The 27,694-nt window shown below is 37.1% G+C and overlaps 1 protein-coding gene across 1 annotated transcript in view; it reads left to right on the top strand.

Moving 5' to 3' along the window:
- LOC136247129 (hemicentin-1-like) overlaps positions 1 to 27,694 on the top strand; it is a 198,533-nt gene that overhangs the window by 110,336 nt on the left and 60,503 nt on the right. Inside the window, exons 26-32 of the mRNA XM_066038753.1 lie at positions 8,289 to 8,621; positions 11,917 to 12,306; positions 12,363 to 12,662; positions 14,398 to 14,730; positions 16,860 to 17,249; positions 17,306 to 17,605; positions 20,388 to 20,720. Of these exons, the coding sequence (XP_065894825.1) occupies positions 8,289 to 8,621; positions 11,917 to 12,306; positions 12,363 to 12,662; positions 14,398 to 14,730; positions 16,860 to 17,249; positions 17,306 to 17,605; positions 20,388 to 20,720 (2,379 nt within the window). The remainder of the gene's footprint in view (positions 1 to 8,288; positions 8,622 to 11,916; positions 12,307 to 12,362; positions 12,663 to 14,397; positions 14,731 to 16,859; positions 17,250 to 17,305; positions 17,606 to 20,387; positions 20,721 to 27,694) is intronic.

The following is a 27,694-nucleotide window of genomic DNA, read 5'->3' as shown; positions in this document are numbered from 1 at the left end:
TTAAATATTTGGTGTAGGAAATACTGGGTCTTGTTCAAGAATGAATGATGCTTGTCAGGGTACAGAATTTCGAACTGAAACTTTAATCCACTCTAGCAATACAACCAAATAAGTAGTTTTTTGGCTCAAATTTGGAGGTTTAGTTAAGTGCTATGTGAAGTATTTCCACATCAATTATTTTCATATGATTTGGTTTAGTAGTTTACGAGAATGAGCTGATTAGCTCCTGTCCAAGATTAGAGGTGATGACACACCCGCATATTTCCTCCTGCAGGTGAAATGGAAAGAAATCAGCTATGGCTCTGTTAATAGCTAATGAATGTCCCGAATTTATAGTAAGTCATCAAAGTACCTGTATTTGATGTAGGATTACTGGCGGGTGTCCAAGAAAAGAAAGTGTTGATAGGGAAAAATAATGCCTGGATATTGTTTCGTTGAATGAAGAAGACAAGCAGCCTGATTGAAGATAAAAGAAACGACAAGGCACAAAGAGCCTACACTTGTCAGAACCTCAAAAGGCACATACCACTGATTAGTATGTTATTTTGGCATAAAATGGTGGCTGTGCATTGCTTTGTTTGGCTTCTAGGCTTGCGACTGTGGTGAGTGAGTGAGTGAGTGAGTGAGTGAGTGAGTGAGTGAGTGAGTGAGTGAGTGAGTGAGTGAGTGAGTGAGTGAGTGAGTGAGTGAGTGAGTGAGTGAGTGAGTGAGTGAGTGAGTGAGTGCGTGTGTGCGTGCGTGCATGATGCAGACCAAATTTCAAGTTTTGGTGATGTTTTTGTAAATTCTATCTAATCCAAAACAGCCAAGCTGTAAAAAAAGGGTGCGGCCCTCAGAAAGGCTATGGTGAAAAAAGATGTGAAATCCAAGGTGGCGGCCAAGAAATGGCTGTGATGGTAGGTTAATGGTAAAAATTTTAATAACGACAATTCAGGTGAATTTTTGTGCCGCTTCACAAAATTTACCTAAATTGTCATTATTAAAATTTTTACCATTAACCTACCATCACAGCCATTTCTTGGCCACCACCTTGGATTTCACATCTTTTTTCACCATAGCCTTTCTGAGGGCTGCACACTTTTTTTTACAGCTTGGCTGTTTTGGATTAGATTTCATTTCTTTTTGTATTTGTATACCCCAAAGCCGGCCATAGGCCGGCTTTGGGACTTTTTTAACCTATGTTTTATTCTTTACTACAGGAAGAAGAAAAGATGAAGTAGATGTACTTTAAATATTTTATCAGTAAATGTACAAATTATATATACTGTATAATACATATGTGACCGGATTTGCGAAAAGGGGTCTTCCACACACATCCAATTTGCCAACTTTGACAATTGATAACTTCAGATTAAATTTTGGACAGTGGTGAGCACCACTATAGCTGAATACGTGGTGAAATTTTCAGGTTAATATGTTACTTGAACACTGAGTTATGGTCTCCAACGGTTACGGAATTGGATGTGTGTGGAAGACCCCTTTTCGCAAATCCGGTCACATAATATTATATTGATTACAGAAATCTCAATGGTGGTTTCTTTGTAACTGAACACTCTACAAGGTGGCTTCTTCTAATTGCTCTCTCTACAGGGTGAATTGTTTGTAGCTGAACGATCTACAAGGTAACTTCTTCTAGCTGATCTCTCTACAGGGTGATGTGTTTGTAGCTGAATTCTGTATAGGTGATTTGTTTGCAGCTGAGCTCTTTAAAGAATGGTTTCTTTGTAGCTGAACTCTCTAAAAGGTACCTTCTTCTAACTGATCTTTCTACAGGACAATTTGTTTCTGGCAGAATTTTCTACAGGGTGATTTCTTTGCAGCTGAACTCTCTACATGGTGGTTTCTTTGTAGCTGAACTCTCTACAAGGTAATTTCTTCTAGCTGATCTCTCTACAGGGAGATTTGTTTGTAGCTGAACTATCAACAAGGTAACTTCTTATAGCTGATCTCTCTACAGGGTGATTTGTTCGTAGTTGAATTCTGTACAGGTGATTTGTTTGCAGCTGAGCTCTTTACAAAATGGTTTCTTTGTAGCTGAACTTTCTCCAAGGTAACTTCTTCTAACTGATCTTTCTACAGGGTGATTTGTTTGTAGCTGAACTATCTACAAGGTAATTTCTTCTAGCTGATCTCTCTACAGGGTGATTTGTTTGTAGCTGAATTCTGTACAAGTGATTTGTTTGCAGCTTAGCTCTTTACAGAATGGTTTCTTTGTAGCTGAACTCTCTACAGGGTGATTTGTTTGTAGCTGAAATCCCTACAAGGTAACTTCTTCTAGCTGATCTTTCTACAGGGCGATTTGTTTGTAGCTGAGTTCTCTACAGGGTGTTTGTTTGCAGCTGAATTCTATACATGGTGGTTTCTTTATAGCTGAACTCTCTACAAGGTGACTTCTTCTAGCTGATCTCTCTACAGGGTGATTTGTTTGTAGCTGAACTCTCTACAGGTGATTTGTTTGTAGCTGAACTCTCTACAATGCGATACTTCTAGGTGATCTCTCTACAGGATTCCTTGTTTCTAACTGAACTCTCAACAGGGTGATCTGTTCATAGCTGAACTTTCTACTGGGTGATTTGTTTGCAGCTGAACTCTCTAAATGTTGGTTTCTTTGTAGCTGAACTCTCTACAACGTGACTTCTTCTAGCTGAACTCTCTACAAGGTGACTTGTTTCTAGCTGATCTCTCTACAGGGTGACTTGTTTCTAGCTGAACTCTCTACAGGTGATTTGTTTGTAGCTAAACTCTCTACATGGTGGTTTCGTTGTAGCTGAACTCTCTACAAGGTAACTTCTTCTGGCTGATCTTTTTACACTGCATATTTGTTTGTAGCTGAGTTCTCTACAGGGTGATTTGTTTGCAGCTGAACTCTCTACATGGGAGTTTCATTGTAGTTGAACTCTCTACAATGTGACTTCTTCTAGCTGAACTCTCTACAGGGTGACTTGTTTCTAGCTGAACTCTCTATAGGTGATTTGTTTGCAGCTGAACTCTCTAAATGGTGGTTTCTTTGTAGCTGAACTCTCTACAAGGTAACTTCTTTTAGCCGATCTTTCTACAAGGTGATTGAGTTTTTTGCAGCTGATCTCTTTACATGGTGGTTGCTTTGTAGCTGAACTCTCTACAAGGTGACTTCTTCTAGCTGAACTCTCTACAGAGTGATTGATTTTTTTTGCAGCTGAACTGTCTACATGGTGGTTTCTTTGTAACTGAACTCTCTACAGGGTGATTTGTTTGTAGCTGAACTCTCTACAGGGTGAATTGTTTTTAGCTGATCTCTCTACAGGGTGACTTGTTTCTAGCTGAACTCTCTACAGGTGATTTGTTTGCAGCTGAACTCTCTACATGGTGGTTTCTTTGTAGCTGAACTCTCCACAGGGTAACTTCTTCTAGCTGATCTTTCTACAGGGTGATTTCTTTGTACCTGAATTCTCTACAGGGTGATTTATTTGCAGCTTAACTCTCTACAAGGTGACTTCTTCTAGCTGAACTCTCAACAGAGTGATTGATTTGTTTTGCAGCTGAGCTCTCTACATGGTGGTTTCTTTGTAACTGAACTCTCTACAGGGTGATTTGTTTGTAGCTGAATTCTCTACAGGGTGATTTGTTTGTAGCTGAACTCTCTACAGGGTGATCTGTTCATAGCTGAACTCCCTATAAGGTAACTTCTTCTAGCTAATCTTTCTACAGGGCGATTTGTTTGTAGCTGTGTTCTCTACAGGGTGATTTGTTTGCAGCTGAACTCTACATGGTAGTTTCTTTGTAGCTCTACAATGTGACTTCTTCTAGCTGAACTCTCTACAAGGTGACTTGTTTCTAGCTGATCTCTCTACAGGGTGACTTGTTTCTAGCTGAACTCTCTATAGATGATTTGTTTGCAGCTGAACTCTCTATATGGTGGTTTCTTTGTAGCTGAACTCTCTACAAGGTAACTTCTTCTAGCCGATCTTTCTACAAGGTGATTGAGTTTTTTGCAGCTGATCTCTTTACGTGGTGGTTGCTTTGTAGCTGAACTCTCTAAAAGGTGACTTCTTCTAGCTGAACTCTCTATAGGATGATTTGTTTGTAGCTGAACTCTCTACGTGGTAGTTTCTTTGTAGCTGAACTCTCTACAATGTGACTTCTTCTAGCTGAACTCTCTACAGGGTGACTTGTTTTTAGCTGATCTCTCTACACGGTGACTTGTTTCTAGCTGAACTCTCTACAGGTGATTTGTTTGCAGCTGAACTCTCTACATGGTGGTTTCTTTGTAGCTGAACTCTCCACAAGGTAACTTCTTCTAGCTGATCTTTCTACAGGGTGATTTCTTTGTACCTGAATTCTCTACAGGGTGATTTATTTGCAGCTTAACTCTCTACAAGGTGACTTCTTCTAGCTGAACTCTCAACAGAGTGATTGATTTTTTTTGCAGCTGAACTCTCTACATGGTGGTTTCTTTGTAACTGAACTCTCTACAGGGTGATTTGTTTGTAGCTGAACTCTCTACAGGGTGATTTGTTTGTAGCTGAACTCTCTACAGGGTGATCTGTTCATAGCTGAACTCCCTATAAGGTAACTTCTTCTAGCTAATCTTTCTACAGGGAGATTTGTTTGTAGCTGAGTTCTGAACTCTACATGTTAGTTTCTTTGTAGCTCTACACTGTGACTTCTTCTAGCTGAACTCTCTACAAGGTGACTTGTTTCTAGCTGATCTCTCTACAGGGTGACTTGTTTCTAGCTGAACTCTCTACAGGTGATTTGTTTGCAGCTGAACTCTCTACATGGTTTATTTCTTTGTAACTGAACTCCCTGCAAGGTGACTTCTTCTAGCTGATCTCTCTACAGGGAGTTTTGTTTGTAGCTTAACTCTCTACAGGTGATTTGTTTGCAGCTGAACTCTCTACATGATGGTTTCTTTGTAGCTGAACTCTCTACAAGGTAATTTCTTCTAGCTGATCTCTCTACAGGCCGATTTCTTTGTAGCTGAACTCTCTACATGATGGTTTCTTTGTAGTTGAACTCTCTACAAGGTGATTTCTTCTATAGCTGATCTTTCTACAGGGTGATTTGTTTGTAGTTGAACTCTCTACATGATAGTTTCTTTGTAGCTGAACTCTCTACAAGGTGATTTCTTCTATAGCTGATCTTTCTACAGGGTGATTTGTTTGTACCTGAACTATCTACATGATGGTTTCTTTGTAGCTGAACTCTCTACAAGGTAACTTCTTCTAGCTGATCTCTCTACAGGACAATTTGTTTGTACCTGAAGTCTCACATGATTGCTTCTTTGAAGCTGAACTCTCTACAAGGTGATTTCTTCTAGCTGATCTTTCTACAGGGTGATTTGTTTGTAGCAGAACTCTCTACAAGGAAACTTCTTCTAGCTGATCTCTCTACAGGGAGATTTGTTTGTAGCTGAACTCTCTATACATGATTTGTTTGCGGCTGAATTCTCTACATGATGGTTTCTTTGTAGCTGAGCTCTCTACAAGGTAACTTCTTCTAGCTGATCTCTTTACAGGGTGAATTGTTTGTAGCTGAACGATCTACAAGGTAACTTCTTCTAACTGATCTCTCTACAGGGTGATTTGTCTGTAGCTGAACTCTCTACAAGGAAACCTCTTTTAACTGAGCTCTGTACAGGGTGAATTGTTTGTAGCTGAACTATCTACAAGGTAACTTCTTCTAGCTGATCTCTCTACAGGATGATTTGTTGGTAGTTAAACTATCTACAAGGTAACTTCTTCTAGCTGATCTCTCTACAGGGTAGTTTGTTTATAGCTGAATTCTGTATAGGTGATTTGTTTGCAGCTGAGCTCTTTACAGAATGGTTTCTTTGTAGCTGAACTCTCTACAAGGTAACTTCTTCTAGCTGATGTATCTACAGGGTCACTAGTTTGTAGCTGAATTCTCTACATGGTGGTTTCTTTGTAACTGAACTATCTATAAGGTGACATCTTCTAGCTGATCTTTCAACAGGGTGATTTGTTTGTAACTGAACTCTCTACAAGAAAACTTCTTCTAACTGATGTCTGAACAGGGTGAATTGTTTGTAGCTGAACTCTCTACAGGATGATTTGTTTGTAGCTGATCTCTATACAGGTTACTTATTTCTAACTGATCTCTTGAATTCTGTTCAGGGTGACTGCTCTATTAGGATGACTGCTCTATTAGAGTATCTCGATCTCGCACTTGTTACACCAAGTTGGATTTCGTGTTATAACTCCGTGGCTTTAAGTCTGATTTTTCTACACCATTGAAGAGCCTTTCTAAGATGATAACTCCATCTGTACAGCGATTTTCAAAGCATTACCCCAAGTGGTTTATCTGGTAGGCGTGGCAAGCATAATAATAATAATAATAATAATAAAAATTAGCTAATCTCGATTGCGTAATTGTTACACACTGTTGATTTTTTCGCTGTATCTTCCTGGTTTTTAGCTCCATTTCTTTCAAACCACAAAAGGTTTGAGGTTCAATAGTTAACCTATTCACTCACCGATTTTCAGCTTCTTCCCATACGCGGTTTACCCTGTAGGCGTGACAACATATTGGTGTTATTTTTCGTGCATAATCGCTCATAACTCTTTGCCTGTTTATGGTATTCCAGCCAAAGTTGGTACAGAGATGCGCCTTTTTACCCCCCTTCTTTGTGCCAAATTTCAAGGCAATCGGATAACGTGTTCGCGTTTTATAGCAGTTTTTGTAAGTGTGCGAAAAGAGGAAGAAAAATAAGAAGAAAAAAACGAAGAAACTAAGCCAATTTTTGAAGTCGCATATCTCAGGAATGCCTGAAGCGATTTCGCTCAAATTTGGAATGTGGAGTACTGAAGTTGGAGGGAATGTGCACAGCAAAATTTGTCTTGTTTCATCAAGGCAGCACAGAGCTACGGAGGTGCGAAAATTGCGTTTTCTTTCTTCCTGTCAATATACTCACTGGGTTGCGCGCCGGCTTCTTGGGCCGCACGACACACTACCGTGTGTCTTGATATCCGGTCACTGGTAAGTGTTTTCTTGATTTTAATGCAGTATTTCATGTTAGATGGAATAATATTTTTTTTTTCATAAAGGTGATTTGTGACTGTCTCTGGGAAAACCGGTCTTATCGCCCATTTAAAAGTATCGAGAAACGTCGATTTTAAACATTCAGTGTGTTGTAGCTGGCCAATGGTGGTAGGTACGCATACCAAATTTTCACACGTTTCACAGCAATTTTTTACCTTCCTGATCATCCACTGAAGAAGTAGTCAGCAGCTAAGTTTCCCGCCATTTTAGATAGTTTTTAAACCTAGGTTGTCTGTATCAGGCGAGCTCCTGAAGGGTGGGAGGCGAGCTCCTGAAGGGTGGGAGGCGGGGGCCCTGGAAGGCAGGAAAGATGATGTTCAAAAATTGAAAAGAGACGTGCTGGGATGAACTGGGCCAAGTTATATGCCATTCAGGGCTCAGAACTGGCTAAAATGATAGGAAATTTACAGCACAGGTCATTGTCCAACACCACGGAGCTGTACAGCCACACACAGCCATCATCTGGTTGGCCAGAGACCACAGACCACTCGTACGGCTCGCCACTGTGCTCTGAAAAAGCAGCCAGCAAAAGCAGACCACTTCACTCTGGTCTACTGTGGCAGTGAAACTTGATAGTGCATTCATTAAACTTTGTGTTTGTGTGAAAAAATCAAACTTCCTGTCTTGGGCGATAAGAACGATTTTCGAAGATCCAGTCACATTTTTTGTGGCGTAAGATGTCTCTAGGATGATTTTTGAAGGCGGAATTTTAGGCAACGCACATCATTTTTGGAGGATCCCTTCTTAAACAGTGCTACCATACTGTTTGACAAGTAAAAAAGTAATCACCAAAGCCGGCCATATAGGTTGGCTGACATTGAGGTTGGCATTTACACAAAGAACTAAAGTAATATCTGTACAAAAACAAGTAAACTGTAAAAAATATGTTTTGTCCCATGCAAAAATGACAGGGTGAAAAAAGTTGTGAATCAAAGGTGGCAGTCAAGAAATGGCTGTGATGGCAAACTTTTTAATGACAACAACTAAGGGGAATTCCTAGTGCAACACAGATTCACCTGAATTGTTGTTATTAAACCTTTTGCCATTACCCTACCATCACAGCCACTTCTTGGCCATCACCATTGATTTTTGCAAATTTTTTCACCCTTTGCATTTTGCATAGGGCAACATCTTTTTTACAGCTTGGTTGTTTTGTGTAGATAGAAATTTCATTGCATAATTTTGTAGTATCATTGCTTGTTTATTGTTTGTGTAATTATATTTTTGTTCAACCTTCCACCATTCAGATGTCAGGATAGTAAGTCATCCAGCTGGTACACCAGTCAGTGATCAACCCAACACATTTGATTATCCCATATTAAGTAATATGACACTGTCATGTTTGGTGACATCAACAGAAGGGTCCATATTCACAGTAACATCTTACCAGTGGAACACTACACAATGTTATTCTAATGCAGCGTTCAATAATGGTAATCCAAGTTGCTTTCCTCATGGTCAAACAACACAAAATGTGACTGGAACTGAATTAACTGCAGAAGATGCTGGTACTGTATCTTGTATTGCAACAATTGGGGAAGTGAACTATAACAGTTTACCATTGATGATTCGCATATCTGGTGAGTTAGATTAATCATGTCATTTCAGCAATGTATTCATTTTCTATACTGGTCAGCTAGAGAGGTTTTCCAAAATGCTGATAAATATAATTTCAGTCACAATTTATAATGTTAATGCTAATGATACAACATTTGTGACCCAGTCTGACAAAACCTGGCTTATCGCCTATTTAAAAGTATCGAGAAATGCCGGTTTTAAGTATTTAGTGTGTTGTAGCTCGCCAATGGTTGAAGCTATGTGTACCAAATTTTCACACGTTTTACACCAATTCCTTACCTTCCAGAGCATCCACTGTGCAAATAGCCAACAACTAAGTTTCCCGCCATTTTAGATAGTTTTTAAACCGAGGTTGACTGTATCAGGCGAACTGCAAATTGGGTGGGAGGCGGGGGCCCTGGAAGGCGGGCAAGATGGTGTTCAAAAATTGAAAAGGAAGGCCAAGGGATGAATTAGGCCATGGCAAGTTTTGAGCCATTGAGATCTCAAAACTGGCTAAAATGAAAGGAGATTCACAACAGAGGTAGTTATTCAACACCACAGAGCTGTGCAGCCACATACAGTCATTCCCAGGCTGACCACAGCTCCATTAAGGCCCCACACCACACATACGGATCGCCACTGGGCTTGAGAAAAGCAGCCAGCAAAACCAGACCACTCAAGTATAGCTGATTTTAAATGTGGAATTAGACAGTTTATTCATGTAGATGTGTGTCCTGGGTGAAAAATCGAATCTGCTGACATGGGTGATAAGACCGGTTTTCTCAAACTGGGTCACATTGTATTCATCTCCTTTGTTATAGTTTTACAATACCAGCAGTTTAGTGACATGGTAAAGTACTCATATATAGCTAAGCTATTCATCGGTTCTTAAGAAGGTATCACTCCAGTAACCTAATGTAGTTTTAAAAACTTTCAAAGAAAGATTTTCCAATCAATACGACAGAAATCACACGCAACTACTTCCTACACTAACCCCATAATAAATGTTGTGTCAACAATAGAACCAATAGTTCTAGACTGAGACTAAAATGGACCACTAATTCCAATATGATCACTATATCATAGAACTGTGGTCCACTTTTGTCATGAACTGGGCAGTACTTTGGACTACTAGTTTTAAAATGTAGTTATACAACAGCAAGAGTAGAATATGACACGATTCCGAGGATGCACACACACTCATTTATTAAGTTCTGTGAATAATCATAAAACAAAAAAAAGACCTTTTAATAACTACAGTACGAAATTTTATAATGCAATAATTTGTGACTCCATTGATCATTTCTGCAAAATACTATAGCCTTTCCAAAAATCCAGGTTTTAAATACTGAATTTCTATATTTGCAACTGTGCCTGTGAAAATATAAGCACCTAGGGCACAAATTGCAGCTTGTCACATAACAGTATATATCTTGTACCACAGCATAATTCATATACAAATACTGCCTGTATTAATTTCATCTATGTTTTGGTATTGGAACTAATTTTATCTATGTTCAGACAAAATCAGATCACAGAATACTGAGGAGTTATTGGGGTCCAATCTGTCTAGTTATAGGGACTATTTTACATTAGCTGTTCCAATACTGACTAAAGACTGAGTTTGTATAGGTAGTATTGGAACACTAATTTGCTGTGTAGTGAAATAGAATGTTTGTATTTCGTACTTGTATTTAAAGCTAATTATTGTTTGGTAAGTGCTGAAAAAAATGCACGGCCGTGGGATGATGATATAAGAAGTTATGAACCATCAAAGTTTGAAAAAAAAGGCACTTTTATGTACCGACATGTCCTGTTATTACACGCCTGGTCACATTTATCAATGGCTCTAAACTGATGGCTCATATAGTACTTGTGGATGAAAACAATTGTATCAAAATTAAAATTTTTAAACCAGGAGAGTGCTCACAGCCAGCCAAAGGCCAGCTGTGGGCACGCATCTGATTAACTGAAATTGTTTACATAAAAGTGCATATGAGTGTGTGTGTGTATACCTACATTTGTCTATCTACCTATCTATGTTTGTCTGTACACACCCACATAAGCAAAACCATTAAGCAAAATCAGCTATAATATGTAACTTATGCACTGGTTAAACTTATCTCTGAGGTGGTTTCTATTTGACGGTCTGAAATATGGGTCTGGCGACTCTCCTCAGACTTTGTGAATTACCTTCCCTTTGGGTTTTAGAGGTGTTTAAAAATTGAGAAACAGCACTACAGGCCTTGTAGATTACCAGGAATAAACTATTCTTTCAGTTCGAAAAGAGGAAAGTATCCCAATCGCACACGAGCAAAAATGAAGAGCAGCTTTAAAGCTTTGTCAAGAGAATTTGTGGGGAAAACTCTGCAGTCAAAATATAAAACATTTTAGAAGATATTTCTGTGCATAATATGTTGTTAATAATGGTTTGCTTAAAAAGCGCTTCCTTAGTAGTACATACAGTATCAATGCAATTGAAGAACTACAAAAATTTCATGAATTATTAAACCTGAGAATTATAATAAATTAATTATGCATTATTGCACAATATATATTAAAATAGTAATACATAGTTGGTTAATTCCAGATGAGTTAGCTAGCTGTACGGCACCTGGTGTTTAGAAGTAGCACAACATCAACTTGTTATTTTATTTATAAGTTAATGTTCAAGCCAATCCAATAAGAAAAGATTTAGTACAAGCAGCAGTCAACACAGTTGGTTGTTACTTCATTGCATTACTGTGACAGTATAATTATGCAGTTAACCCCAAAACACACACCCTATTAAAAATATATAGCACTTATTTTAGGAAAGGAATGTGACATTTCACGAGAAAGGCTCTGATGGTGTAATTCAAGTAATTGTCATGATTCAATCACTAAATTGATGTAAATGTACTGTTATCTAAATCTTACTGGTAGGAGAGGGCCTCGGGAGACTATGTCCTGCTCCTATAATTTTATTGATCTATGCTTGCTTAATAAAAATAAATTACTATGATACAGTCTGATGTATAATAATCATGTTACTATATGTGAGGGGGCATAGGAAAAGGGACCTATAAAGACTTTTTAATTTGAACCGTTTATTGTTAGGTGAATATAGTAAATTACATACACTGTACATTAGGAAATTAGACTTGTATTTAAATTCTTTATAACTTTATAAAACAATTGAGTATTGACTTAAAATTTAAAATATGAATAGTTGGCAAGTTGTGGAATTCTATGATTAGCATAACTAAAATTCCATGACCAACTGCTATAGGTTTCTTTTTCTATGTCCCCTCACATATAATTATACTGTTGTAGGAATTGCCATTACTGGTGGAGCACAGAGCACTGGTAGTAATGAGATTACCTCTAATAACAAGATTGTTGATTATTCATTTATTAGCCCTATAAGTGGTTTGGGTCTATTGTTCCGTTGTGTAACTGGATTGGGACCTAGTGGTGGTGAGAACAATGCTGATTTGGGTAGATTATATTTCAGTGATTCAGTAATTACAAATGGAGAATGCACTGGTGGACGAGTAATTCAAGCACGTGGAGGAACACTTCGCAATCTTGTTGGAGTGATAAATGTACACTATTGTGAAGGATTAACTAATGGAGCTGCAGAAGGTGTTTACACTTGTACTATTAGGAACAGTAGTATGATGGAGGAGAGTATTAGGGTGGGTGTGTATAGTAGAGGAAGAAGTGAGTGAATATTGATACAGTTATTGTATTTATTGTCAAGACAATTAATCACACAGGTACTCCAGTTATTACCAGTACAATATCCAGTGCTGCTGGTGTTATTGGTGCACCACTAACATTATCATGTATATCAGAAGGTTCTCCACCAGACACATTCACCTGGATGAAGGATGGTGTAAAAATCACAACCTCTACTACTATCAGTACAATTAGTCAGACTAGTACTGCTTCAATCTATCGTAGTAACTATATGATCAATACTTTTAGTACAAATAATATTGGAACATATACATGTAGTGTGAAGAATCCTATTGGAAATGATAGTCATAACATCATGGTAGTTTCTAGTACTTTAAGTAAGTATGAATAATAATGCGTACACTGTATGTATGTATGTATGTATGTATGTATGTATGTATGTATGTATGTATGTATGTATGTATGTATGTATGTATGTATGTATGTATGTATGTATGTATGTATGTATGTATGTATGTATGTATGTATGTATGTATGTATGTATGTATGTAATTGTTGTAACACGGGCATGAGGGCTTTGCCTGGTATGTACACCTGACTGCCTGAACGCATATATATATAAGGAAAATCCTAAATTCCTCATGTTACAGCTAATATTATGTAACACTTATTAGGCTGATAGTCTGTACAGGGTGATCAATCACCCAAGCCAATACGAGTGCAGCCACTGGATCTATTATATATGCATACCTAAAATTTTTGATTATGGGTCAGGATACATGAGATGTAGTAGGATACATGAGATGTAATGACATCATAATGATTCATTGTAATGAACTGGCTTGACAGGCTTGAGATCACGAGATCACGCTATAGTGTGTTCGTGAATGGAAAACTTTCTTCCCTCCCTCCCACCTGAAACCATGGATTAAGTATATGTGCCAGTGCATATATTGTTATATCTTTGGATGGTTGTCCACGTATAAAATATTCGTATGTTTAACTTAGTTGCATTGTTTGCTTGCTTAGTTGTTGTGCGTCCAATTAGTGATATTGAACTTATATAGTTAAACAGCAACTGAGGACTAAGGGCAGGTGGATGAAGTGCTAATTATCTGTGCATGGTCAAACCAAATCAATTACGCTAAATTTAACTTGCGTAATTATTCATTGGTTGCTGCTATCATGTTGTATTGCTATGCATATATGTCGTGTTGCTACAATCTTGTACTAATTGGAAGACATGTTTGCTTCATGGTCAATTGTAAATCCAGTTATGTATTGTACCATATCCACAATGCTTTCCTGCATGGTTTGTGCAAAAGTTATTACACCCTACTCCAACAATTTTCTCAGTTGCCTAAAGTATGTGTGTGTAGATATCTGTATGAATGTTAATTGTGTTTTGTGCTGTTATGTATGTTTTATGGCAATTGTGCAATGTATTATGTGGTTGATACTTGCATGAGTGTTTGTTTGGTGTTGTTGCGTAAACTTAATGGCTTTGTGGAAAATGTTATTGTGGTTAGAACTAGAAAAATGTAGGTAATAGAGTTAGGTGTGGTGGAAGGATGGTGTGTATATCTAGGAAAACATTATATAGTCATGTGCATTTTGTATGCACATATACTAAATACATGGTAAGTGATGACTGCACCCCAGGGGTGTGCACTGCTCGAATATGCCAAGTGCACACCACCTGGGGTATTGCCACACTAATCAGCATGTTAACAGCCAAGCTGTAAAATAGGTGCAGCTGCATATAAAAGGACAGGGTGAAAAAAGTTGTATAATTGAAGGTAGCAGCCAAGAAATGGTTGTGATGGCAGGTTAAATTTTAATAACAACAATTTAGGTGAATTTGGTCTGATTCCTAGTACAACACAATTCACCTGATTTTTTTTTTTTTCGATTAACCTACCATCACAGCAATTTCTTGGCCATCACCTTTGATTTCATAACTTTTTTCACCCTGCCTTTTGTATGGTACCAAATCATTTTTACAGTTGGGTTGTTATTATGTAGGTACAAATTTCACTGTATAATTAGTAGTATCTCTGCTTGTTTACGGATTGTGTAATTATTTCTTTTGTTCATTCTTCCACCATACAGATGTCAGGATAGTGAGTCATCCAGCTGGTACACCAGTCAGTGGTCAACCCAACACATTTGATTATCCCATATTGAGTAATATGACACTGTCGTGTCTGGTGACATCAACAGAAGGGTCCATATTCACAGTAACATCTTACCAGTGGAACACTACACAATGTTATTCTAATACAGCTTTCAATAATGGAAATCCAAGTTGTTTTCCTCATGGTCAAACAACGCAAAATGTGACTGGTACTGAAGTAACTGCAGAAGATGCTGGTACTGTATCTTGTATTGCAACAATTGGGGAAGTGCACTATAACAGTTTACCATTCACAATTCACATATCTGGTGAGTTAGATTAATCATGTCATTTCAGCAATGTATTCATTTTCTATACTGGTCAGCTAGAGAGACTTTCCAAAATACAGATGTCATTGAATAATTTCTGTCACTATTTTTAATGTTAATACTGATGATACAGCATTTTATACAATCCCTTTGTTATATTTTTACAATGCCAGCAGTTTAGTGACATGGTAAAGTACTTATAACTAAGCTGGTCATGAGTTCTTAAGAGGTTATCATTTCAGTAGTTTAATCTGGCTAAAAGAAACCTTTCAAAGAAAACTTTGCCTATCGACACAACAGAAATCACATGCAACTACTTCCTACACTAACCCAATATTAATGTTGTTTCAGCAATATAACCAATAACTCTAAACTGAGACTAAAATGGACCACTGGTTCCAATATGATCACTATATCATAGAACTATGTTCCACTTTTGTCATGCATGGTCTGGGCAGTATTTTAGGCCACTAGTTTTAAAATGTATTATACTACAGCAACAATAGAATATTATGACATTAGTCTAAGGATGAGTTTTAATAACCAACAGTAAAATATAAATGCAATAATATGTAACTCCATTAACTATTTCTACCAAATACTATAGCCTTTCCAAAAATCCAGGTTTAAAATACTGAATCTCTACTTGTACTAAGAAAATTTACATAACATTTCCTTTGATGTCTGCGTTTACGTAATACTATAGAAACCTGTGGTAGGGTTACTAAATATTTAGTACCCTGTAGTCTGTCCGATGGTTGTTTACTACCTTCAACAAATGAAAATTGGCAAAGCCAAAAACCTTACTGTTAGCTTAGTATTACTACTTTCTGGATGAGACAGGCCTCGTTAGAGTTCAGCTAGGCATTCAATAACTACTAATATCCGGCACTGTGTGGTGCTAACACAACAATCTCAAAGGATGAATTTCGATGCTAGAATTTACAATTTTCTTCTTAATAGCTACTTTCTGGGAAAGATAAGCGTCTTCTAAACTGGCATAGTAACTACTTGATACTGGCACTATAATCTTGCAACGGTTATGAATGTCATGCGGCATTGACACAATCAACTTGACTCAAGGATAAATCCCAATGTTATCACGCACAGCTTGCCACTTTCTCTCACTCTTTATCAACCTAGGAAATTTTCTAAATCACTTAGAATGGGTCGACATCAGTTTCTATGCTATTGAGACCCCCTCAGACAATGTGAGCTTGGCTACCAACAATTAATTACCTCAGCCTGTGGTCTTGGTAATTATGTTTGTGGATATAGCCTTGTTCACATTGTCCTTGGGTCTCTACACAGCACAGAAACCTTGTCAACCCATTCTATCCAATCCGTAATTTGTGACAGTATCTGCAAAAATAGGGTGATTAGGCATAAATTGCAGCCTGTCACATAACAGGTTGTATTAACTTGGTAATCGAATAGAATATTTTTATTCTGTACTTGTGGTGTAATACTGATTATTGTTTAATAATGCATAACCATAGGATGATGGCATAATAAGTTACTCGTATGAGCCATCAAAGTTCGAAAAACAAGGCAATTTTATGTACCCACGTGTCCTGTTATTACAGGCCTGGTCACATTTATCAATGGCTCTAAACTACATCATATAGTACTTGTAGATGAAGATAATTGTATCATAATTGAAGTTTAAGTTGTTATCTTATTTATAAGTAAAGTTGTTAATGTTGAAGCAAATCCAATAAGAAAGGATTTAGCACAAGCAGTAGTAGCAAATGCAGTTGGTTGTTACTTTATTGCATTTACTATGACAGTACTGAAATATATAGCACTTACATGAGGAAAGGAATGTGACATTTCACAAGAAAGGCTCCAATGATAAATTCAAGTAAATGCTATGCTTTAATCATTAAATTAGTGTAAATGTACTGTCATCTAATTTAAGTGGGAGGAGAGGGCCTGGGAAAATTATGTCTTGCTCCCATACTTTTATTGATCTATACATGTTTAATAAAAATAAATCACTTTGAAATTGCCTTCACTCTCCACTACCCTTGTTATCTGCTATGTGCATGTAGCTATGAGTTGACTGAATGGTTGCTCATTATCAGTGATACAGTTTGATGTGTTACTGCATAATTATACTGTTGTAGGAATTGCCATTACTGGTGGAGCAGAGAGTACTGGTAGTAATGAGATTACCTCTAATAACAGGATTGTTGATTATTCATTTATTATCCCTATAAATGGTTTGGGTCTATTGTTCCATTGTGTAACTGGATTGGGACCTAGTGGTGGTGAGAACAATGCTGATTTGGGTAGATTATATTTCAGTAATTCAGTAATTACAAATGGAGAATGCACTAGTGGACAAGTAATTCAAGCGCGTGGAGGAACACTTAGTAATCTTGTTGGAGTGATAAGTGTACACTATTGTGAAGGATTAACTAATGGAGCTGCAGAAGGCGTTTACACTTGTACTATTAGGAACAGTAGTATGATGGAGGAGAGTATTAGGGTGGGAGTGTATAGTAGAAGAAGAAGTGAGTCAATATTGATACAGTTATTGTATTTATTGTCAATACAATTAATCACACAGCTGCTCCAGTTATTACCACTACAATATCCAGTGTTGCTGGTGTTATTGGTGCACCACTAACATTATCATGTATATCAGAAGGTTCTCCACCAGACACATTCACCTGGATGAAGGATGGTGTAGCAATCACAACATCTACTAATATCAGTACAATTAGTCAGACTAGTACTGCTTCAATCTATCGTAGTGACTACATGATCAATATTTTTAGTACAAATAATATTGGGACATACACTTGTAGTGTGAAGAATCCTATTGGAAATGATAGTCATAACATTATGGTGGTTTCTGGTACTTTAAGTAAGTGTTAATGTGTATATATGATGTATGTGTGTGTGTCTTTTTGTTTGTTTGTTTGTTTGTTTGTATGCATGTATGTTTGTGTGTATCATATACAACAGTATACTGTATAGTAGGTGCCACAAAGATTTGGGCATGTCACATGAAAACACATTACCCAAAACTAGCGTCTTTCCCTGACAACGATAAGGTTAGGTAAAGCTAAGTTCAAACAAGCCTTCAGATCAACCCAAAATGCTTTCAACAAGTTGCTATGGAATTTAAAATAAATTTATTAAACAGAATTTTTTTTTGTTTGTGAGTGACTAACTAACTGACTGACTGATTGACTAACTAACTGACAGACAGACAGACAGATAGACAGACTGACTGACTGACTGACTGACTGATTGACCGATGACTAACAGATGCTTTCAGACAAGTATAATTCGATAACAGTAAGGGTACGGGCTTAATTTTTCCCTATTCGATGTCGCTTCAGCCAGACAAGTGCCTTTTGGCATACTTCAGTATGTACAATGCATTCTTTCACAGACTTACCAGTGTCCTCCTTTGTGTCCCATTTATGTTTGCTGACAGCTCAAGTTGATCTGGCAGTAGCATGTGATGGCTTCAACAGAAATTGTCCGTATCAATTTTTCATAGTATTTCCATAGTGGCTATATTGATTGCAAATATGCTTTTTGAACCAATTTTTGATTGAGTTGATTCATAATGCTGTGTAACGGGTTCAACATGGTTGACAACAAAGTGGAATGGATACTTTACTTTTCAGTTGATAATTGAAAGCTGGGACGTGCAGCACCATTTCTTTCTTTTGATGCAGTATGTGTGGGTTCAGCTGTCATAATAATTTATATATTACCCAAAAATTAACAAATAAATACACCAAAAAATCACTAGTAAAAAAGTAACCCCTAAAGCTAGCCCATACATGGCAATGGGGATGGAAATTACAAAAAGAAGTGATATCTATACAAAAACAGCCAAGTTGTAAAATAGGTGCATCTCTTATTAATTTTTTTCCATAAAACTACCATCACAGCTATTTCTTGGCTGCAACCTTTGATTTCACAATTTTTTTACTCTGTCCTTGGTAATGGTTAGTTCCTAGTTCAACACTAATTCACCTGAATTGTTGTTATTCTAATTTTTGTCATTAACCTACAATGTCTTGGCCATCACTTTTGATTTCACAACATTTTTCAATCTGTCCTTTTTGAATGAGACAATATCTTTTTTCAGCTTGGCTGTTTTAGTGTGGATACAATTTCACTGAATCAAACTTTGCGGTCGTACCATTTAAGTAAAGATCATGGTGAATGTTTCACGTGTCACAAAATTCTGCCTTTAAAAATCATCCTACAGACATTTTACGTGGCGAAAATCGCCTTTACGGAATAGTACTAGTCTTAATACCATACCTGCTTCACTGCCCATATAAAAGTCTCAATAGTAGCAGTGAAATTTATTCCGATTTCACTGGTGGCAGTGAAAAAGTTGTAATTGCAATTTCATTGGCTAGAATAATTATGTTAACAATGTAGCACCAATTAGTTTTTACGTATGTTTAGTACATAGTGACAAATTGCGTACACAGCAACGCTAATGCACAGCAAGCGTATATGCAGCGAGTATGGTATTAACTGGGAATAGCATGGGTATAGCAGTGATATTTGGGATAAATACCACTCTTATTGTATTTATCCCAAATTTCACTGCTACCCATGCTATTACTAGTACTTATAATACATTAAAAATCACTATGTGCAACAAAACACTTACAGGTGGCTGGATATAAATTTTTTTTAAATTGCTCAAACTCCAATTTTAGTCTCACTACTTCACTGCCTGACCAGTGTCACCAGGATAGAGCCCAAACAAAGCAGCAAACAGTCTCCATTTTACACCACAACAAAAAATTCACTGGTGGGATGTGCCTTTTTGGGTTCTGACAAGTGTATGCCCTGTGAGCCTTGTCTTTATTTTATCTTCAATCAGGCTGCTTGTCTTCTTCTTCATCCAATGATACCATACCAAGGCATTAATTTTCCATATCAACACTTTCTTTTAACAGCATAATAGACGCCAAACAATTATTTAAGCACTTAGACTACGTAACTGTACAGAGGCACCGATGCTCCATGACAGGTCACAAGATCATGCCCATTCTATATTCTACATGTCATCGATCTATCGATCAAGACCACGATGACCATGCCCCTTTTATGGTAGATGTATTTGTGACCATGCACCTTCAAGTTCATAGGCTGATTCAAGATACTCTAGTCTAATAATCAATCGAAACCACAATGACCACACCCCTTATTGGGCAAGCACACATCTCTGCAAGCTGACTCGAGATACTCTAATATAATAGTCACCCTAATAGAACAGTCACATGTTTATAGCTAGCTGTATTTTTTTAACAAAAATCTAAACAAAGTAGTATATTAAAAATTATAAATACAAAAATGAAGTGGGGATACAAGCGATAAAATGTTTTGAAACAAGAGATGAACAATGGTAGCTATTACAGCATAGTTCAGTGGGAAATCTCTACTTTGGCATGGTATAACAATTATTTTGTGTTCATTGCCAAAGTAGGGATTTACCTTTGAGCTATGCTGTAATAACTACCATTGTTCATCTCTTATTTCACTACTTTTTATCACTTGGATCCCTATTTCAATTTTAAATTTTTAATATACTATAATTAATAGTATCACTGCTTGTTTATTATTCGTATATTTATTTTTTTGCCTTTTCTCCCACCATACAGATGTAATTATAGTGAGTCATCCAGCTGGTACACCAGTCAGTGGTCAACCCAACACATTTGATTATCCCATATTGAGTAATGTCACACTGTCATGTTTGGTGACATCAACAGAAGGGTCCATATTCACAGTAACATCTTACCAGTGGAACACTACACAATGTTATACTAATACAGCTTTCAATAATGGTAATCCAAGTTGTTTTCCTCATGGTCAAACAACGCAAAATGTGACTGGAACTGAATTAACTGCAGAAGATGCTGGTAATGTATCTTGTATCGCGACAATTGGGGAAGTGCACTATAACAGTTTACCATTAACGATTCGCATATCTGGTGAGATGGATTAATCATATCATTTCAACAGTGTATTAATTAAACCAGATGACCCACAGCCGGCCAAAGGCCGGGTGTGTGCCTGGTTTACTGAATTTTTTTGTAAAAGTATGTGTGTACCTATCTTCTACCTATTTGTCTACCTAGCTGTGTTTGTCCGTACTCACCCACGTGAGCAAAATCATTAAATGTGACCGGACCTACAAAAAATAGGGCATGTGGGCACATGATTTTTGCCTACCTTTTCAAACTTTCATCACTCATAACGTTTTGTACCAGTACACTATGGCAATGCAAATTTGAGCATCTAGTAAGAATTTAATTGGCTTTATGATGCAGGTAACAAAATATGAATATCCTGTTCCAGTACTGAGATATGACCTGTAGAGTGATGTTGTGTAGGTTGTGCCCACATGCTCTGTTTTCGCAGGCCCGGTCACAAATGATAAAAGCAGCTTTTACATGTAAGAAGTAAAAGTGAAATGAAGTCTGTATTAACTTACGCACTGGTAAAATTTGTTCTGAGGTGGTTTCTTTTCAGCAGTCTGAAATATGGCTGTGGCGACTCTCCTCAGACTTTGTGAATTACCTTTCCTTCAGGTTTTACAGGCCTTTAACAATTGAGAAGCAACAATGCAGGCCTCATAGACTACCAGGAATAGCCTATCCCTTGGAAAGGGGGGTGTATCCCCAACATTCGCGAACAAAATGAACAGCAGTTTTGTGGCTTTGTTGAGAGAATTTGTGGGGAAAACAGTACACAGCAAAACCTGTTGCTCTTGAAATAAGAGTATTTTACTCTTGAATCTAGATGATTTATATTTCCCTTGGGCAAGTACACTTTTCCTTGAATTAAAGAATGGCATACTAAATATTAGAAGATATAATACTAATTCTAAGAACCATGCACTGAAAATTAGAGTATCTTGCCTAATAAAATTCTGTTATTGGTAGCAGTATACTTATTTCTGGTAGGGAACTCTTGGATTTGGTCTCTTGTTGTGTGTCCCCATTATACCCCTACGTTTCCATTTGATAACACTATGGAATGCATGTAACTACACGAAAGTTAAGACTTGTAACATTTAACAGTATTTTTGGTATAAGGTAATAACTTACAGTACTTGCATCTGTCCTTACTTACGCTCTACTACTAAAATGTATAAGAAACCAATATCATCAGTGTTAGATTTCATTGTGGGTTTCGGTTTTATATTAACTCTTTGCAGCAATGATTCAGTGAAATTTGCATTTCATTAAAGTATACAGAGTACGACATAAACTTAATCTTAAAAGTTGGCACCCTGGTTTGTATCCTGTAGGTAGATCCATGCATTGCTGTGTGGGCAATGCCATCCAAAAAATGACAAGCTAGCCATGTACTTTTGTCTAAATGTATCTCCCAATAGATTTTATAGCTTATTGACAGAGATGCCCCAGATAATATACAAAGTGCTACTGTGATATAGCAAGGAGGTCTCTTTCAAAAGAGCGGAGAATTGGGGTGCATATGTGACCCGGTCTGCGAAAAGGGCTCTTATAGCCTTTCCAATTATCCATGTTTGGCTAATCGTAACTCCTAATCTACTAAAGCTATCACCATGTAATTACACCCACAACTACTGCCAGGTTAGGGTTGTTGAGTGACCAAATTGTAGGATTGTACCATATTCACCAGTCAAGTTATGGGTTACCATATATATGCAATTGGAAAGGCTATAAGAGCCCTTTTCGCAGACCGGGTCACATATGTGATTGTCTCACAGACGTTTGTGGCATAAGTCATTGTATTACCATTTAGATGAGTTGTTCTAATTTTTAGAATGTAAGATAACTATAGCTAGTGGCTTTTCCTCAAACAAATCTAACTTCTAATGTTAAGGTTATGAAAGTTTTTTTTTATATTTGTGACCGGATTTCATATAACAAGGCTTCCACACACACAAAATCAAACTGACGATTTTACCAGAAATGGATTGCTGGCCTAATACACTATCATATTTCACACTGTACTTCCTTCAGCACTGGAAAGTCTGGTTTCTGTAGCAGCTTTCTTCCGACCCTGTCAAAGCCACGAGTGTGAGATTGGCACCATTAAATGGCCATGGCTTTGTGATAATGGTGTGTAGTGAGCTGGGACTTCACAGAGAGCTCGCCAATAGTGTTCTCAGTCAATTTGGAGTAATTTGAGGGCCATGGAGGGTCATGGAGAGCCCAAACTTGGCCTCTGGACTCCAATCGTCTTCTTACTCCATTTTATACCCGTATATTAAGACCACCGTCCACCCACACCCTCCCACCCTTAGTACTACCATCAGTGATATTATTACCCGCTCGAAAAAAGCTGCTCAAAACAGGGCAAATTTTGGGTATCAGAAATGTATACACCCACTCAGTGATAGCTAGTGAACAGATGAACAATTGGTGCAAATTTTGTTTGCACAGCTGTAGGCACTGGGAAGTTATTACACAATGATTCCTTAAAATCGCCATATCTCCTAACAAAGCTTTGTGCGTCAAAGCCTTGTTTTGTCAAATTCAGTCACATTTATCATCTTATGTTAATCATATTTTAAAGTTTAAATTACATGCTTGAACTTATGGTAAACATAACACACTAAATTTTAGAAAGCCCATAATCTTGTTTTAGCCTGATACCGCTTAAAATAAAGAGTTTTGTTTGCATTCAATAGCATATTCACTATTAATAAGCATGCTATCTCTCATTATAAGAAAGCATTGTTATTTTGCTGTGAGTATAGCCAAACTATGAAACAGTTTAGAAGATACTTCTGTAATATGTTGTTAAAAGTGGTTTGTTTAACAAGCGCTTCCTTAACAGTGCATAGCAACGTAATTGAAATTTTTTTTTTAACTTTCATGAATTACTAAATCCGAGGATTATATTAAATATGCATTTTTACAACATAATAAAATAGTAATACATAATTGGTTAATTCCAGATGAGTTAGCTAGCTGCATGGTGCCTGGTTTTTAGAAGTAGCACAACATCAACTTGTTTACTACACCAGTGTTTGGGTCAGCTTGGGAGATTTCCCACAATGCTGATGAATAATTTCAGACATAATTTATAATGTTGATGCTGATGATAATATATTTTATATAATATCTTTGTTTTATTTTTACAATGCCAGCAGTTTATTGACATGGTGAAGTACATAAGCTGAGCTGTTTATGGGCTCAAGAGGTTATCACTCCACTATCTTAATCTGGATAAAAAACTTTAAAAAGAAAAATTTGCCTGTTGATATAACAGAAATCACAAACAACTACTTCCTACACTAACCCCATAATAAATGTTATGTCAGCAATGGAACCAATAATTCTAGACTGAGACTAAACTGGACCACCAATTCCAATATGATCACTATATCACAGAACTGTGGTCTACTTTTGTCATGAACTGGAAGTATTTTGGACTACTAGTTTTAAGCTACAGTTATACAACAGCAAGAGTAGAATATGACACGAGTCCAAGGATGAGCTTTAATGACTAATCCAACAAGTGAATGTATTACTGTATAATACTCTCAATAGCAGCTTGATGTATTATATTGAAATATGTTAAGCGATTAGCCAATAGAAATAGTATTACACTTGTTTGTCAAAGCAAAAATCTATAATACTAATTTGATTGGATAAAATATTGTAGTGTGTTTATATTAGAATTTGACTCTATTTAGGCTGTTTTGGGTGGGTAATAAATCTCAAAAACTCCACCTTGTTTTCTAATATACTCCACGTCTTCAGGCATGATAAAACATATGCTCAAAATCTAGGTTTATCCAATCGCTATGCATTGTTCACGTGCAGTGATTTAACGAGCTTACTATTATTTTGTCACGTGAGGATGCATAGTTGCCATGGCGCTAGTATTATCGTAAGAAAACCAGCTGCTTTTGCCGAGCCTACAGCAGAAACAGCCGTGGATGAGATAAGTAATCTGAGTGTAATGTGAAATAGAGTCTAAAGCAGTTATACGGGCACAATGTGGAGTCTATGAAATTTATAAACCCTCAGGCCCTTAGTAGCGCCCTTGCTTAGCTCATGCGCTACAGCTCGGACCTTCAGGTTTATAAATTTCATAGACTCCACATTGTGCCCGTATAACCATTATTTAGAGGCTGTTTTGGGTGGGTAATAAATCTCATATACTCCACTTTGTTTTCTCATATACTCCATGCCTTCAGGCACAATATAACATATGCTCAAAATCTAGGTTTATCCAATTGCTATGCATTGTTTACGTGCAGTGATTTAATGAGCACAATTATTTTGTCACATGAGGACGCATAGTTGCCATGGTGCTAGTATTATCACAAGTAAACCAGCCACTCTTGCCAAGCCTACAGCAGAAACAGCCGTGGATTAGGTAAGTAATCCGAGTGTAATGTGAAATAGAGTCTAAAGCAGTTAGACGGGCGCAATGTGGAGTCTATGAAATAGGCACCGGCCGATTATGCCAGCATAATTTAAAGCATAATAGGTGACCAAAAGCATCAAGCATAATGCCAGCATAATAGGGACGATGTTTGAAAATTTAATTAAAATGTGCAATATTTTCGCCTGAAAGAAAGCAAATACTCACTGCCAATAGTATTATTAGTGCATTTCATATTTAAAAACAAGTAATATAACTTATTAAACCGTTTCTTTGTTAGTTATTCACACTTTGCAGAAATAAGATCGAGATACTCTAATAGAGCTGTCACATACTCTAATACAACAGTCAGATAAGGCTGATATGCTCTAATAAAACAGTCAGTTCTATAGAGCATAATCTTGATTTTGAAAGCATAATTTTGAGCATAATAAGCTTAATTTTTTAGCAATGCTCAAAAGCATAATACGTAGGTAAAATTTTGAGCTTAATAGGCCAGTGCCTACTATGAAATTTATGTACCCTCGGGCCCTTAGTAGTGCCCTTGCTTCACTCGTGCGCTACACCCCAGGCCTTCGGGTTTATAAATTTCATAGACTCCACATTGTACCTGTACAACTATTATGGAAATGTCTGACTTGACAACTACGCTTCCCATAGTGATAGATGCCCAAGGTATAACAACAATATGGTTGCTCAGCAATGGTTGTTAGGTAACCGTTGCTAAGGTAAAAGTCAGTTTGAGACCATAACAATGGTTGCTAGGAAACAGTTGTTAAGTGTGATTGGTTTTTGCAGTGGTTATTTTGAATTTCTGTTGCCTAGCAACAGTTGCTATGGTTGTTGAATTAATTTGCAATAGGACGGATGGCTGTGATATTCAGGATTAATAGTTCTCACATTGTAAACAAGAAGGAAATAGTGCTCAGCTTTGCCTCGCACTATTTTACTCCTTCCTGTCTACGATGCCCGCACTATTAATCCCGAATACCACAGCCATCCATCATAATTACTAGTGCTGTGAACCTGCAGAGTTTACTAAAACCAGTTATTGGAAGGTGAATAATTGGATATTGACCGGTTATTGTCTGATTGTAAATTAGCAGATATTATGGCACTAAACATGCCTTTTGGAAGCCTTAGGGTGGTACCAAAATGACCATCAACATCCTGCCTTACAATAACAGCTATTACAAACACATATTTACACATGCTTTGAGGTTATGTTGTGATGTTAACACTTGTCAGCAGGGGTAATTTATGGTTTATCAAGTGGGTGGGCAAAACCGGTTAAAAGGCTCTTAGTCAATAATTGGCTTGACCTAGACAATACCGGTTAATAACCGGTTTTTCCATACTGGTTCACAACACTAATAATTACATATACAAACATTACAAATTTTGTGTTTTGTAATATGCAAATAATTTTAAATGCAATAATGTGTAACTCCACTGACCATTTCTACAAAATGGTATAGCTTTTTCAAAAATCCAGGTTTAAAATACTGATTCTATAAATGTGCGTAGTTTGTGACTGTACCTGTAAAAATAAGGCAATTAGGGGTTAAATGTCAGCCTGTCACATAACAGGTTATTGCCTTGGTAATGGAATAGAACATTTACATTCTGTACTTGTATTGTAAAGCTGATAATTTTTTAATAATGCATGACCATAAGTGACCAGGCCTGTGAAAACAGGGCATGTGGACACATAAAATTTGCCTTAAGGATGCACTGATCTTGCTGGCAAAATTTTTGGAAAAATACATTGGTAAAACCAAAGAGCAAAATGCTGGAAAATAGGTGGAAAATTGGAAACATACATAGACACCAAGGAATGGCAACTTAGCACATTTTGTATGAAAAAGTTGTGATACTCTAATAGAACAGTCACACATAGACCATATGCTCATAGGAAATGGTGACTAAATATTGAGATACTCTAATAGAACAGTCACTATTTACAAAATATTCTAATAGAACAGTCACGTATGCTTGTAAACTTGAGATGCTGCAATTAATTTTTACTGATGCTCAGAAAATGTTTGAGCAAAATAGGTAAAAAATAAAAGAATTGCTGGAAAGAAAAATAGGTGGAAAAAAAGCAAAATAGGTTCATCCCTAATTGCCTACTTTTTTGAACTTTGATGACCCATAACTTGTTATACCACCATTATGCTACTGTATAACCATGTAGTTTTTACTCTGTGTTAAAAATGTAATTGGCTGTAAAACACAAGCCATGGATTGTAAATATTCCATTGTAGTACCGAGTTATGACTTGTTTTGTGATAGAGTGCAGTTTGTGCCCACATTCCCTGCTTTTGCAGGCCCGGTCACAAGGATGATGACATAAGAAGTTATGGATCATGAAAATTTGAAAAACAAGGCAATTTTATGTACCCAGGCCTGGTCACATTTATCAGTGGCTCCAAACTACATCATATACTACTGGTAGATGCAGATAATTGTATCAAAATTAAAATTTATATCGCCTGTACTACAGTTGCTAATGTTCAAGCCAATCCACTAAGAAAAGATTTAGCACAAGCAGTAGTAGCAAATGAAGTTG

This window comes from Dysidea avara, chromosome 2, assembly GCF_963678975.1.
Source record: "Dysidea avara chromosome 2, odDysAvar1.4, whole genome shotgun sequence".
In the NCBI taxonomy this organism is placed as follows: Eukaryota; Metazoa; Porifera; class Demospongiae; order Dictyoceratida; family Dysideidae; genus Dysidea; species Dysidea avara.
Note: the sequence above shows the minus strand (reverse complement) of the source record. Positions and strands in the feature narration are given on the sequence as shown.